This window comes from Phacochoerus africanus, chromosome 4 (assembly GCF_016906955.1).
Source record: "Phacochoerus africanus isolate WHEZ1 chromosome 4, ROS_Pafr_v1, whole genome shotgun sequence".
In the NCBI taxonomy this organism is placed as follows: domain Eukaryota; kingdom Metazoa; phylum Chordata; class Mammalia; order Artiodactyla; family Suidae; genus Phacochoerus; species Phacochoerus africanus.
The window spans coordinates 323,612-337,310 of NC_062547.1; the positions used below are offsets into that span (position 1 = coordinate 323,612).

A 13,699-nucleotide genomic window follows, 5' to 3' on the forward strand; every position below is an offset into this window, starting at 1 on the left:
CTTACTTTTAAAACTGGTCCCTGTCCGGGGACCTGGCTGGGATGGGCGAGGTGGGTAAGGACCATTTAGTTTCTTCAGTGGCCATCAGCTTTCCTTTCCTTTGGTACCAGCTTTGTCTAGGTTTTCAAGAATGTCGGCCTGGGGTTTGTCCATAATGACCTTTTGTGCTTGTAAAGGGCTGCTCTGGCCGCACTTGCTCCTCTTTTTAAATCCCATGCCGTAGGTGCCCTGCGCACCTGTTCATCCGTGGTCGATCTTGCCGGAGGATGTGGTCTGTTAAGTTTTAAAGAATCAGCACTGGGCTCTTAATCCTCTCTGAGGCTTCTCCAGTTATTACTAGTTTTTTTTTCTCACGATCATATCTTTCCGTCAGGTGCTTTTTGTTATTTGCTGCTGTTCTTTTTTTCTGGCTCCTTGAGCTGTGTGCTTAGCTTAATGGTTCTAATCCTTTCACTTTTTTGATGCATATATTTAAAGTTCTTACTTTCTCTTTATGTGCAGCTTTAGGCAGGGTTCCGCAAATTTTGTATGCTTTTTTTTATCGCTGTCTTTTTAAGGCCACTCCCGTGACATATGGAAGTTTCCAGGCCAGGGTCAAATTGGAACTGCAGCTGCTGGCCAACACCACAGCCGCAGTAACGCCAGATTCAAGCCACACATCTGCAGCCTACACCACAGCTCACAGCAACACTGGATCCTTTACCCGCTGAGCAGGGCAGGGATCAAACCCGCATCCTCATGGATACCTGTCAGGTTCACTACCTCTGAGCCATGATGGGAACTCTTGTACACTTTGCTTTTTGTCATCAGCTCTAAGTATTTTGTAATTTTCCTATTTAATCTGAGATGAAGCCAAATCTGCTAATTATTTCCGAGTCTGTATCCCTCTATGGTAATAGGATTCCCTGTTTCCGGTGGGGCATGCGGCCATCCAAAGGCAGCTTGAGGCTCCTGTCCCCCTTGCAGTTACATCGGGCCCTGCAGCTCAGGATGAACCACAAGCCACAAGGGGAAAGGTGTATGCAGACTCTGAAAAGAAGTAGAATGAGGAGTTCCCGTTGTGGCTCAGCGGTTAACGAATCCGACTAGGAACCATGAGGTTGCGGGTTCGATCCCTGCCTTTGCTCAGTGGGTTCAGGACCTGGTGTTGCCGTGAGCTGTGGTGTAGGTCGCAGATGCGGCTCGGATCCCGCGTTGCTGTGGCTCTGGTGGAGGCGGGTGGCTACAGCTCCGATTTGACCCCTAGCCTGGGAACCTCCATATGCCGTGAGAGCGGCCCTAGAAATGGCAACAACAACAAAAAAAAAGACCAGAAAAAGTGGAATGAAACAACACCACCACCACAGACATGAAGACAAGCTGGAATGAAATACTGCAGGAAAGCCAAGGACGAGATTGTAGGAAGATGAGGTGCTGGAAAGGAATAACACCAATTCTCCGTGAGAGGAGTTTAAACTATCCCAGAGTCAGAGGGCGGGTGGCCGAGGCCTGGTACCTGCGCAATTTAATGGCTGCTGAAGCAAACGGCAACAACAGAACAAGTGCTTGTAGCCTAAAGAAAACTTGTCAGACGTAAGAGAAGACCTTCATCCACAGGGTGAAAGCAAAAGTTGGAACTGAATTGCCAACACTGAAACACACCCCAATAACGTCACCGGACTTCAGGATTAAGACAGCACTGGGGGCACCCAGAGAAGAGACCCAGACCGCCTTTAGGAAAAAAATAGGGAGCTCCTGTTGTGGCGCAGTGGAAACGAATCCGACTAGGAACCATGAGGTTGCCAGTTCGATCCCTGGCCTTGCTCAGGGGGTTAAGGATCAGGCATTGCTGTGAGCTGTGGTGTAGGTCACAGACGTGGCTCCAATTTGGCGTTGCCATGGCTGTGGCATAGGCGGGCAGCTGTAGCTTCGATGAGACCCCTAGCCTGGGAACCTCCACATGCGGCAGGTACGGCCCTAAAAAGACAAAAGGACAAAAAAAAAAAAAAAAAAGGAGTTCCTATCGTGGTGCAGTGGAAACAAATCCAACTAGTGTCCATGGGCGTGCAGGTTTGATCCCTGGCCTCGCTCAGTGAGTTGGGGATCCAGCATTGCCGTGAGCTGTGGTGTAGGTTGCAGATGGGGCTCAGATCCCACATTGCTGTGGCTCTGGCGGAGGCTGGCGGCTATAGCTCCGATTAGACCCCTAGCCTGGGCACCTCCATATGCCACGGGTGCGGCCCTAGAAAAGACAAAAAAAAAAAAGAAAAGAAACCAAGTTGCCGTGGCTGTGGTGTAGGCTGGCAGCTGCAGCCCTGATTCGACCCCTAGCCTGGGAGCCTCCTGCATTATGCCGCAGGTGTGGCCCTAAAAAGAATAAAAAGAAAAATAAAAGGTATTTCTCAGACTTCTCTGTAGAAATACTCAAAGTCAGGAGACGGCAAAATGATGTCTATACAGCCCCGTGGAGAGAAGGTACGAGCCAAGAATTTCCTACCCAGCCAACATTGTTGAATGAACTCGAGACCGGGGAAAACAGTTGGCTTAGCCCATCTCAAAGGACACCCTGGCTGACCCCATGGGGGAAGGAGCTATCTGGCCCACCTGCACTGCAGCTGTCTGGCACAAGGGCAGCACCCCGTGCCAGGCCCAGGCCCTCCGGGGTTGGGTTGGGATGGACATTCTGCCCAAGGCCAGGAGGGAAGGAGGGGGCCCCTTCCTCAGCCTGGAGGCCACCACAAGCCACAGTCACACCTGCTCCTGCACCTGAGAGCCTGATGTGGCTGGTGGCACGAGGCATGACACGGCACGGGGCCTTCACCCCAGGAGAGCACTGACCAGCCGACCCTGCCTTCTGCAGGGACCTGGGCACGGCCCTGGGCCGCCTGCAGGTGCTGTGGCTGGCTCGCTGCGGCCTGGCGGACCTGGATGGCATCAGCTCTTTCCCAGCCTTGAAGGTGGGCCTGCGGCACCCAGGGCGGGGAGGGGCCGGGGCGGGGCCGGGACGGGGCCTGGCTGAGTCCCCGCCCCCCGCCCTGCTGCCCCAGGAGCTCTACCTTTCCTACAATGGCATCGCAGACGTGAGCCCGCTGTGCCTGCTGGAGCAGCTGGAGGTGCTGGACCTGGAAGGCAACTGCGTGGAGGGCCTGGGGCAGCTGAGCTACCTGCAGCTGTGCCCGCGGCTGGCCGTGCTCACCCTAGAAGGCAACCCCGTGTGCCTGCAGCCAGGTCCCGGCCCCACTGACACGGTGCGCGTGGGGGGTGCCAGCGGGGAGGTGTCTGTGGCTGCAACCAGGCAGCAGGAGACCCCGGCCCATCCCCAGGGCACACCCACTGCGTCTGGGGGCTCCTTCACCTCAGGCCCGGCAGCTGCCAGTGTGCCCTCCTAGGCCAGGATCAGACTCCAAAGGGCCACGCATGCATGTGCCAGCCCAGCCCAGGCGTGTGCCCCGCGAGGCCCATGCACTTTCCAGGGAGAACCACTCGTGTTCTGTTCGGTCTCCACACAGAGTCACGTGCAGAGACACACACACTCACGCACCCCCGTGCAGGCCCTAGAGAGCCTCCCCAGCCCCACAGCCACGCGCTCACCCGCCAGGGCCAGGCACAGCCCGGGCTCACACCTGCCCAGCTGCAGTGGCTGCACTGAGCCAGAGCTCTGAGCTCAGGCAGCTCCACAGACCAGAGGGCACCACTGGACCCTGGTGGTGAGCCTAGAGGGTGAGAGCCCAGGGTTCCCACAGTCTCTCGGGTCCCAGAGTGACCCAGGCTGGCCCGGCAGCCTGGGCAGAGTGGGGCAGCATCATCAACCCCCAGCTCCCCTCCCCTGCCCCCCAGTGGGAGTGGAGGAAGCAGCTCCGGGACCTGCTGGCTTGCGGGCCCGCTGGACTCAGGCCTGCCACTGCCATCCTGCAGGTGCCCGAAGGCTACAACTACCGGGCAGAGGTGACGAAGCTCATCCCTCAGCTGCAGGTCTTGGATGAGGTGCCGGCCACACACACGGGCCTGCCGACCTCCCGGAAGCTGGACCAGGACTGGCTCATGGTGAAGCAGGCCATCAAGGAAGGCAGTGTCCTGGACAGCCCGCTCCCTGGGCTGGGTATGCGGCCAGCCACCACGGCCCAGCCAGGGCTGCCCACCCAGCCTGGAGACCTCACCTGCCAAGCCCCAGCCCCCACCCACGGGCCCCTCAGAGAAGAGAGGGGCATCCTGGGTCCCCAGCCCGCCCACCTGCCCTCAGGCCAGCAGCCTCCCTACAAGCAGCACCTGGGGGGTACAGGGGGGAGGGTCAACGCCCCCCCCATGGTCCTGGGCCTTTAGCACATAGATGCTGGGGGGGGTGTCCCTCCTCTGTGCACAGAGTTCAGGTGGGGGTCTCCTGGGCTGGCTGGCTGGCATGGGCCTTGGTGACCTCTAATTTCGACCCGTGGGCAGGTCGTCCCCACGGACCCCCTACTTGGAGACTCAGCCCCAAGCTGTCCCCCCCCGAGATCCAGACCTGGATCCCCAGACCCTGGCCCCTCTCCCTGCTGGTCCCTGGAGGTCCCCTGCCTGAAGACCTTCTTCCCAAGGGCCTGGCCCCAGAGGATGATGCCAGCAACCTCACCCACGGTAAGTGGCCCTCCTCGGCACGAAGCTGACCCCAGAGCCCCTCAAGCCCAAACCAGGTCTGGCCTCACCCTCTTCTTCAGGCGCCGGCCGGGTCCTCTGCGGGAACCCCACCAAAGCCCTGCAGGAGCGTCGGCACCAGGGCCAGGTACCCCTGCCCCCACAGCTGGGCCCACGTCCCGGCCTGGCGGTCCCTGCCCTGTAGCCCCCAGCACTCCCACACCCTCCGCAGCTCAGTCCTCCTGCCTCCAGGTACTGCCCAGCCAGCCCCCTCAAGCCATGCCCCTAAACCAGCCCTCTCTCTTCCCAGGCCTGGGTGTACCCAGAGAAGCTGCCCCCTCACGGGCCAGAAGACCTGGCCACCGGGGTCTCCACCCCCGGGCCTGACCCTGTGGACAGCCGTGACCTCCGGGCCTCAGCCGGGCTTCAGGCCTCGAGGGAGCCACGCCTGCGGTGGGTGCTCCTTGTCACCCTTCCCCGGGCCCTAGCACCTGTGTGTCCCGGCTGAGGGGGCTTGTGTCCAGGACCTGCCTTGACTGAGGGGTTGCTGCTCCCCCAGGTGGCTGGAGGGGCTGGTCACGGGAGCCCAAGGCTGGGGTCAGAGTCTCCCACTTGGGATTTTGGCTCCAAAGAAGGGACAGGGCTGCAGCCTCTCTCCCTCCCCGCACCCCAGACCCCTTCTCCGTAGGCACCTGGAGTCCGGAGAAGAAGGGACCACAGCCCCTTGGGGCCCCCAGAGGGCCCCTGAAGAACAAGAGGACGAGGCTGGGCCCGAGCCTCGCTCCAGACCCCTGAGCCTGGCCCCAGGTAAGGAGAGTGACCGCACACACCTCCTCAGACCAGTGGGCATCGACTCCGCCCGTGCCTCAGCCAGGCTCCGCCAAGATGGGCATGCCAGGGGGCTGGGGGCTCACAATCAAAAGGCTCCAACCCCACGTGCCCCTCCCCTGTCCCAGGGACCATGAGGCCACCAGGGCTGGATGAGGGCAGGAGACAGAAGGTCCTCCAGAGACAGGCGGTGTGGACGGAGGCCTGAGGGCTCCTGACTGAAAGGGCACGTGGCCCCGGGAGTGGGCGCCCTGAGAGGCCAGGACCGTGAGCCGATGGGCCCACGGGGAAGTTCTCAGGGGAGCGTGGCCCAGGCCAGCAAAGGGAGGAAGGCCACCGGCTGGGGAGGAGACTGAGGCAGAGGGGTACTGCCCTTGCTCGGCAGACAGGGCCTGCGCGGGGTTTGGGACACAGACTTAAGCCGGGCGAGGCCCTCCCTCGAGGACACGGCCTTCGGAGTGACCATGGCTGAGTGGAGCGAACGCAGGCACTGTTTGAGAGAGCCCTCCCCCTGAAGGGCCCGGGAGGGTTCCTGGAGGAGGGGTCTGAACTGACCCGCGTTACAGTCGGGCGGGCAAACCCGAGGAGGGGGGCACGGGACTTGGGGGCAGTAGGCGTGTAGGCTCCAAGACTGGCCGAATGGTCCCCGGTGGGGCTAGGGCTGGGGGCATCAAGGGGGCCCGGAGGGAGGGAGCTGGCAGGCCAGGCTCTGTGGTGCTGGCTGGCTGCTGCCCAGGGCTGGGCCGGGGCCGGGGAAGGTGGGCTCGAGACCCCTAGTGGAGGGCGGAGGGAGAGCAGGCAGGCTGCCGCAGGAGTGGCTGGAGGGGCGCCAGCCAGTGAGGGACTGAGGGGGCGCCAGGGCCTCCTACTCCAGTCCACCTCCAGGTGGGCACTAGGTGACCATGGCCGCACCTACCCAGTGTGCCCTCTGGTGGCCGCCAGGGCCTCGCACTACAGGGAAGATTTGGGCACAGGCCCAGGGCCACTAGCCTGTGAACACACCTTGGGGGACGGGACCCAGTGACCGAGAGCCAGAGCCCAGCCTCCCCCAGAGGTGGGTCCAGCTCAAGTAAAGGTCAGAGATCACAGGGCCGAGGGGCCACAGCTTCCCTGGGGAGCCCGGGAGGGGCGGCAGAGCGTTGAAGGCCTCTAGGAAGGAGCCACAGCGGGCACTGCAGCTGCTCCCGTGGGGAACTCCCCCAACAGTGACTCTTCGGGGCGCTTGTCTGACATGCTGTCTCTGTCCTTCTTTTCCAGAGCCTTCCAGGACCTTGGACTACAGCCTGATCCCCTCTCCGCCCAAGTCCCTCATGCCATCTGACAGGGGCAGCAGCTGGGGGTCCACAGATCTGCAGTTCCGGGGGCGCCGGCTTAGGGCCCTGGGGACTTTGGGGTCTGACCCGGGTCAGGGGCTGGCTGCAGTGACTGCCCTGAGAGCCCTGGAGGTGGCCTCAGGCCCCAGCCCTCGAGCCAGAGGATGTCCAGGCCCAAAGCCAGCACCAGATCCAGCCGCCAGACCCCTGGCCTCCGGTGCGTGTCGCACCTGAACCCCATCACCACAGCCCAATCCCTCCCTAGCACCAACCCCCACCCACTGCCAGGCCGGCCTGGGCTGTGGCCAGTGGCCCCAGTGTGGTCCGGGGAGCACCGTGTGAACCCTGGCCTCACAGATCCCGGAGCATCTGGGTGAGTGTGAGGGAGGGAAGTGGGCCTGGCCCAGGAGAGGACCCTCTTGGTGGAGGGGAGTCAGGCGTTGGAACCGCCAGGGGTAGGCAGAGGGAGAGCCCAATGCCCCACCTCAGGCCCAGCTGGCCCCCTCTTCCATGTGGCCTGGCCTTCTCAGGAGGCACAGGTCTGGATGAGAGTGGGTTGGTCCCAGGCCCAGGTGGCTGGAGCTGGGCTCTGTCCATTCCCAGGCCGGCCCCCCGGCTGTCCCAGGGCGCTGAACCACCGCGGGGCTGCCGTGGTCCTGCGGGGAGGGGAGGCGCCTGCCCTAGGCCAGCCTGGGTGCGGCCAGGCCTCCCATCTCTGATGGACTTGCGGGTCCCCCGGCGGCCAGTTCCCTCCTCGCGGGGCAGGCCAAACGAGGGAACTGGCCAAACGAATCATTTGCGACTCTCAGGTGTACAGAAATGCGGTTTACTTAGTAGGCGGCGTGGGTTCAATAAATTATGCACCTGGCACCGCCTGCCTCCGCGCTTTCTTCCCCGCACCGCCCGCTGCAGTCACCGGGACGGCGCGCAGCGCGGGCCCTACACCGGCCGGCGAGAGTCCGCGGTGATGGGCGGGCAGCTGAGGAAGCGGAAGCCGAACCTGCTCTCGGCCGTGCTCTGCACCGACAGCGCCACCATGGGACAGCCGCGGTCCACGCGCTTCCGGCACACCTGGGGGGGCGGAGCCTGAGAGGGGCCGGCTGGGGGCGGGGCCTGGGGAGGAGCGGGTGTGTCCGGGCCGCCCCGACGCCCGCCGGCCTGTACTCACCCGGACTTTGCGTTCCCTCCTAGGCTGGCGGTCCTCGGGGCCCAGCCCGGTCTCTGCGGGGGACCGTGGACAATGGTGGGGCGGGGTCGGCCGGCCGCCCCCTCCTGGCCGGCCGCCCCGCCCTTCGCGGCGCTCCCCACCGAGCTCTCACCCGGGAGGGCGGGCAGGAGCTCCGGGCGGGTCGCCACGCCCTCGGGCCGCGCTGGCACCTCCCGCTGGCGGAGGGGCTGGCCGGCGCTCAGGCGGGGCAGTTCGACCCGCGTCCTGGGGTGCGGGTGGGGGGTGCGGGTCGTGAAGGACAGAGTCGGTCCGCGGGAGGGCGTGGTCCCGGAGGAGACTGGGGCCTGGGAGGTGGGGACAGTCCTGGGAGGGGGTCTGCCGTCTTTGCCAAGAGTCAGGGCCTGGGGAACAGATTTGGACTGAGAGACCCGCGATCCGCACCCCGGCCTCCCGCGCCTGGGCCGAGCCTCCTGCCTCCGACCCTTGCGCGCGGGTCGAAGCTGGGGCTGCTGCTCCGTGAGTTCGGCTCCGGGCCCAGCCTCCTCTGAGAAAGGACACCGATCGACGGACAAGTCGGTGTTGTCAGCGTATATTCCCGAGTCGGGGGCCACGCTGTACGGGGCCTGGTGCTGGCTGAGGACCTGTGGGGCCGTGAGGAGCGCGTGTTCACCCTCACCCCGCAAGGCCCACCCTCCCCTCGCCCGGATCCGCACTGACCTCGCCTTGGGTGTTCAGGAGGAGGGTCACGCAGCTCCGGCTGGAGTGGAAGTGGACGGGCCTCCTGCCCAGGGAGGCGCGCTGCTGCTGCTTGGTGTTGCTGGGTGCCTCGCCCCACACCTGGGGACGGTGCAGGGGGCGGCGGATGAGCACCAGCAGGGGGCCAGGGCGGGGCCGCGAGGGTGGCAGGGAGCGGGGCGCACCGTGATGTGGTGCCGTGGCGCCAGCAGCGTGCTGGGTGGGAAGCGGTACACGCACACAGGGAAGTCCCGCACCCGCTGCTGCAGCACGAAGCCACCCAGATCGGCGGTCTCCTCCTGCGACTGGTTGAGGATGCGCACGAACCTCTGGTGGCGGCTCACTGCCGCGATCTTCAGCCCCACGGGTCTGGGCAGAGCCGGGCAGGGGCGCTGTGCCTAGACGCTCAGCCCCTCCCGAGTGGTCCCACTAGGAGACCCCTGGACCCCCACCCTGGGGTAGGTCCCCGCCTCACCTTGGGTCGGTCCTAGGATGCTGCAGGTGGGGATCCTCACGGGACAAGTGGACTGTCTTGCATGGTCGGTCCAAGTGCGCTTTCCAGAGACCCAGAGGGACACGGCCTGTCCGGGAGGCGAGACCCTATAAGCAGCATCCAAACCTGGCTGGCAGCACCCGGAGGGTCTGTGTGAGGCCGACCCCAGGCAGGAGGGATAGCTGGACCCTGGCAGCTGAGGGCAGCAGAGGGCTGGCTGGCAGTACTTGTTTGAGGAGGCTGGGATTCAAGCGGGAGCACAGGGGCAGTGGCAGGAGTCCTCCTAAACCACCTATGCCCTAGGGATGGGGCGGAGGGGCCCCAACCACCTCACACTGGGCTGCTTTGAAGGCTGCGGGATGGCCTTTAGGGCTTGTGGCAGAGATCACAGCCCAACAGGGGAGAGTAACCAGAGGAGACCGCCCCCATCCACCTTCTGATGGGGCCTGACTGTCCCCGCAGAGGCTCTGTGCCCGTGCTTCCATCTGCTCAGAAGTGTGGCCTGGTGCCCGGGGAGGGTCCCCAGTTACTTTCTGCATACGATAATGTGCAGCCGGCCCGCAGCTGCTGGAGTCGGAGCCAGCACCCCCGGAGCTGCTGGTGCCACCCAAGGGCGGGGAGCTCCACTCGACACTCTTGAGACGCTGCTCCCTGCGCCGACAGCACAGCTCGGAGCTCCGCTGGTCAGAAGGTGTGGCTGGTGGGAGCTGTGGGGGTGGCGGGGCCCGGGGGTGCCTGCGGGCCAAGATCAGCTCACAGTCCATGGCTTCAGCTCCTGGACCCTAGGCCATCCAACCGCCATAAGGGGAGCAGGGCACACCAAGTTGTGGCCATGGTCCCTAGGGCCCGGCCGAGGAAAAGGGCTCGTGGCTGGACAGAGATGGCCCCAGAGCTCTTGCCCTTCATCCCTAACCCCACCCGACAGATCAGAGAAATGATACTTGGAGGGTTGGAGGGACCTGTCCCAGGGACACCAAAGGGTGGTCCACACCAGCCAAGGCAAGCCCTCCCTCCCCTCGTCCCCAGGAGTCCCCACCCAGTGGCATTACCTTTGATCTGTGTTGAACTCAAAGTCGGTGAAGAGGTTGGGGTACCGGTGGGCGATGCTGTTCCAGTCCACATCCTCCAGCCGGAAACCCTGGCCAGGGAGCCACAGGCACGTGACCCTCCCTCCTGCAGGACCCTCCCCTCCTGCCAAGAACACGCCCGGAGGGCCTCGCGTACCTCCCCAGCAGCGGGGGCCGGTTGGCTCTCAGAGAAGTCGCTGGGGTCCATCAGGCTCTCTGCCGTTACCACCTGCCAAAGGGGACAGGAGACCAGCCGGCCGGAGCTGGGGGGAAGGGCCCTCCTCTGCCCAACACAGCTCCTCCGCTTTGACCCCACGAGCACCTGAGGTGCCCTCCAGGCAGCCCGAGGGGCAGGCTTCCCAGGCAGGCAGGTGGGCTGGCTGGCAGGGTGGGGCCCCAGGGCACAGACTCACTTCCACACTGCCAGTGGAAGATCGAAGAATGCGGCCCACCCAGGAGGAGCGGGCCAGCTGCAGGAGGCAGGACTTCTGGAAGGCCTGCAGCTCAGCCTCCAGCAGCTGCAGCGTGGTCCCGGCCTGCAGAAGCCGCTCCTCCAAGTGCGCCTTCTCCTGTTGGGGGAGGGCCGCCTTTTCCAGACCCTGGTCCCTGAGCCTCAGCCCAGCCTTGGTCCCAAGCCCCACTCCCCGATCCCCCCCGCCCCTCACCAGCTGGGCCTGTTCCTTCTGCTCTTTCAACTCCAGCATCAGCTTTTGGACCTGGTGTTGCAGGATCTTCTCCCGACTGCGCGAGCTCCTGGGGGGAGGGGCAACCTCAGCGGCCGGCTGGCTCGGGTCAGCAGCCAGGGAGGGGACGAGGGGACTCTCTTCATCGTCGCTGGGGGCCTGAGGGCACAGAGTGCAACCGGGCCAGGCCAGGGCAGGCCCTGAAGAGGTCTAGGTCAGAGGTGAGGTCCAGTTGGGTTCAGCACCCAGGAACATGTGCGGGGCTAGAGTCTGGGTGGGTTTTCAGTAGATTAGGGTGAGGGATCCGGGCCAGATAAGGAACCGGGCAAAGGTCAGCGTGACGGTTGGGCGCTGGGGAGTCAGACTGGAGCCTTGGTCAGGTTCGAAGGTTAAGGTTGGAGTCAGACATGAACCAAGAGTTAGGGACGGGGGACAAGGACGGGTGTGGGCCGGGGGACCAGCACCTCCCTGCTGACCTCTCTGGTGGAAGCCCAGCCACTTCCTGCAGGATACGGCAGCGCCGGGCATCCTGGTGGTTCTGGACGGCCCACCGCAGGGCCTGGATCTCTAGTTCCCACTGCTTCCACAGCAGCCTCAGGGTGTGGGGGTCCAGGGACTCTGGGGCCACCCTGTAATGCCACAGTCCTCCCGCTTGATTGGGCTCGCTGTCTGGCGGGTCCAGTCCAAGCCCTGAGCACCCCGCCCTGCCTCCTTACTGCAGATTGACGGAGAAGCTGGGCTTGGTGTCCTGAGGGCACGCAGGAGCCACGTGGTCTGCAGGTGGGCCAGCTGGAGGGTCCGCAAGGGCTGGGAGGTCCTTTTCCTCAGCTTCTTCAGCCTCCTGACAAGACGTAGGGGCCATCCTTGATGTCTGTGGGGCTGCTGAGAGGAGGGGTAGTGGGGCTATGTGTCTCATGTCCCGTGCGTGGGCACCCCTGGGTACATGGGCATACACACATGGGCCTGCACTACAGCCCCAGACAGCACGGCGGGTTCGCAGGGCTTCATGCACTGAGGCGTGTGGCGGGGGGTGGGCTCTGCCCCACAGGACAGCAGACTGCCAGTCACGCGGGTGTCCTCACCTGTGTGTTTCTGACTAGGAATGTCACTTGGGTGTTCACACATTCCTTGTCACCTTTGCCCTCCAGACCCTGAGGCCCTGCCCCTCAGCCTAGAGCGAGGGTCCCCAGAGGTGCTCGAAATTTGCCAGTGACATCCCTGTCCCCTCAGGCCCTCTCCCCAGCACTCACCTGAGGCCTGAAATCCAAGTGGGCCTGGGGAGAGAGAGGCTCCATAGTGTTGCCATGGAAACCAGCACCCACGAGGGGAGGGGCTATTTGTTACCAGGAGCCTCCAGGGAGACCCCAGACCAGGGCCCTGGGTGAACCCTGGGCCCACGTCCTGGCTCAGCGTGAAGGAGAAGCTGTGAGAGGCTGACCTACTGCCCAGCTAACCTCAGCAGGCCTAGGGGACAGAGTGACCGAGAGAGCCTGTTATGGTCACCCACTCAGGCCAACACCCCCAACAAACCCTGTTCCACCCTACGGCCTGACTGGGGTGATCAGTGGGTATTGGGGCCACTGACGCGCTGTGTGTCCACGGGCCAGCAGGATGGGCTTCCTGAGAATGTGGACCTCAGGGGGGCTGAGCAAACGGGGTAGGGGAGAGGATGGGGTGGAGCCCTGAGAACCTGGGTGAGAGGTGGCTGAGCTCTGACTGGCAGTGGGCCCCGACCTGAGCACCTCCCTCGGCCTCTTTGCCTTCAGCGGCTGTTTGCCTAACCCCCAAGACAGAAGCTTCACCCACCCCCTCCATCCACCTCCTTCACTTGAGCTACCACAAGGAGCCCTGGATACATTTGCATAACAATGGCAATTGTTCCCTCTGCCCAGGACAAAGTGAGGTCCCAGACCCATGCCCTCCAGTCTTTGCCCCCACTGTCACCCTACTTTCATTCATTCAGACTTTCAACCTTTCAGCCTTTGCTCTTGTAGAGCTTGTGGTGGGACAGAGGACACCCCTCCTCTGCTATGGCTCAGTCTAATTGTGGCGGTACAGACTAAACGCTCTCACTGCTGGCCGGCGTAAGGAACACTGAAAGAGTGAGGGGCCCTGGCTGCTGCCCAGGCTTGGAGTCTCCTGGTGGGACAGCAGGGCTGGCCTGGCAGAAGAATGTGTCCAGAGCAAGGGCAGATATTGGGCCCCACTGGGGGCAGGAAGGGGTTGGGGGAAGTAGCCTCAGACAAAGAGCCCCGGGCCTTTGTCCCAGGAAACCTCAGGGCCGCCCCCTCCCCCGCTAGGATTGTCAGCCTGGAGGTGACGACTGCGACCAACCAGCTGCACTCTCCCTCGCTAGGATTCCCCAGACCCCTGTGCGTTCCGACGCTGGCCTATCGGGCAGAGATAGGGGCGGCTCTGGTCCCGCAGCCCCTCTCACTCAGGGCTCAACCGCAGTCCCAGGCCGGCGTCCCCCCTTCTAGGCGAGAGACTCATCAGACTGGGCGGCTTCCGTGGAAGTCGGCTGGGGAGCGGGGTTAGACACCTGCCCCGTGAGCCGCCTGCGATGGCGAGCTGAGACACTCTTCCGCGCTGTTCGCGGACTTGGAGTGTTTGTACCCTGGCTCTGTCCGCCCCTCGGCGCCACGGAGCCCCGCCCACACCTGGGCGCCTCCGGGGGCGGGGCGGGGCGGGAGGGGAGCCAATGGGGAGGGCCAGAGGCGAGGCACGGAGTAAGTGGCTAATGGGCGTTGGCGCGGGGCGGGCAGTGCGCGCCTTGGAGCCAATGGAGGATGGGGGGCGGGGCGCGCGGGCTCTGGGCCAATGGG

The 13,699-nt window shown here is 63.9% G+C and overlaps 2 protein-coding genes across 7 annotated transcripts in view; one reads left to right on the forward strand and one right to left on the reverse strand.

Annotated features, from left to right (window-relative positions):
- The window catches only part of LRRC56 (leucine rich repeat containing 56), a 19,921-nt gene extending 12,323 nt beyond the window's left edge, over positions 1–7,598 (forward strand). For all 3 annotated transcript variants that reach the window (XM_047774837.1, XM_047774838.1, XM_047774836.1), the window contains exons 6-13: positions 2,840–2,936; positions 3,027–3,227; positions 3,895–4,078; positions 4,414–4,590; positions 4,671–4,735; positions 4,898–5,040; positions 5,261–5,394; positions 6,673–7,598. In XM_047774837.1, coding sequence (XP_047630793.1) covers positions 2,840–2,936; positions 3,027–3,227; positions 3,895–4,078; positions 4,414–4,590; positions 4,671–4,735; positions 4,898–5,040; positions 5,261–5,394; positions 6,673–6,962 — 1,291 coding nt within the window. In that variant the 3' untranslated portion in view covers positions 6,963–7,598. The remainder of the gene's footprint in view (positions 1–2,839; positions 2,937–3,026; positions 3,228–3,894; positions 4,079–4,413; positions 4,591–4,670; positions 4,736–4,897; positions 5,041–5,260; positions 5,395–6,672) is intronic.
- Positions 7,539–13,521, reverse strand: LMNTD2 (lamin tail domain containing 2). Of its 4 annotated transcripts, none has more exons than XM_047774834.1 (13): positions 12,125–13,521; positions 11,591–11,756; positions 11,351–11,503; positions 10,857–10,944; positions 10,605–10,760; positions 10,349–10,420; positions 10,174–10,262; positions 9,558–9,859; positions 9,107–9,212; positions 8,817–9,000; positions 8,614–8,733; positions 7,897–8,537; positions 7,539–7,799 (listed from the first exon to the last, which is right to left on the reverse strand). In XM_047774834.1, exons 2-13 carry the CDS (start codon positions 11,734–11,736, stop codon positions 7,577–7,579), a joined length of 2,280 nt encoding a protein of 759 aa, XP_047630790.1. In that variant the 5' UTR covers positions 11,737–11,756; positions 12,125–13,521; the 3' UTR covers positions 7,539–7,576. The 4 variants fall into 4 exon arrangements, with proteins under 4 accessions (XP_047630790.1, XP_047630791.1, XP_047630789.1 ...); XM_047774835.1 differs by having other exon boundaries at positions 7,897–7,949; positions 8,048–8,537; positions 11,591–13,521; XM_047774833.1 differs by having other exon boundaries at positions 7,539–7,949; positions 8,048–8,537; positions 11,591–13,521.
- Positions 13,522–13,699: the final 178 nt, after the last annotated feature.

Bases quoted from the DNA above. Each gene is read 5' to 3' on its own strand.
- LMNTD2 (XM_047774832.1), bottom strand. From the start codon at position 11,790: ATGAGACACATAGCCCCACTACCCCTCCTCTCAGCAGCCCCACAGACA. The intron at 10,263-10,348 runs GTACGCGAGGCC...CTCCCTGGCCAG, and splicing joins CGGCCCCCGCTGCTGGGGAG to GGTTTCCGGCTGGAGGATGT. The intron at 8,734-8,816 runs GTGCGCCCCGCT...CACCGTCCCCAG, and splicing joins CGCCACGGCACCACATCACG to GTGTGGGGCGAGGCACCCAG.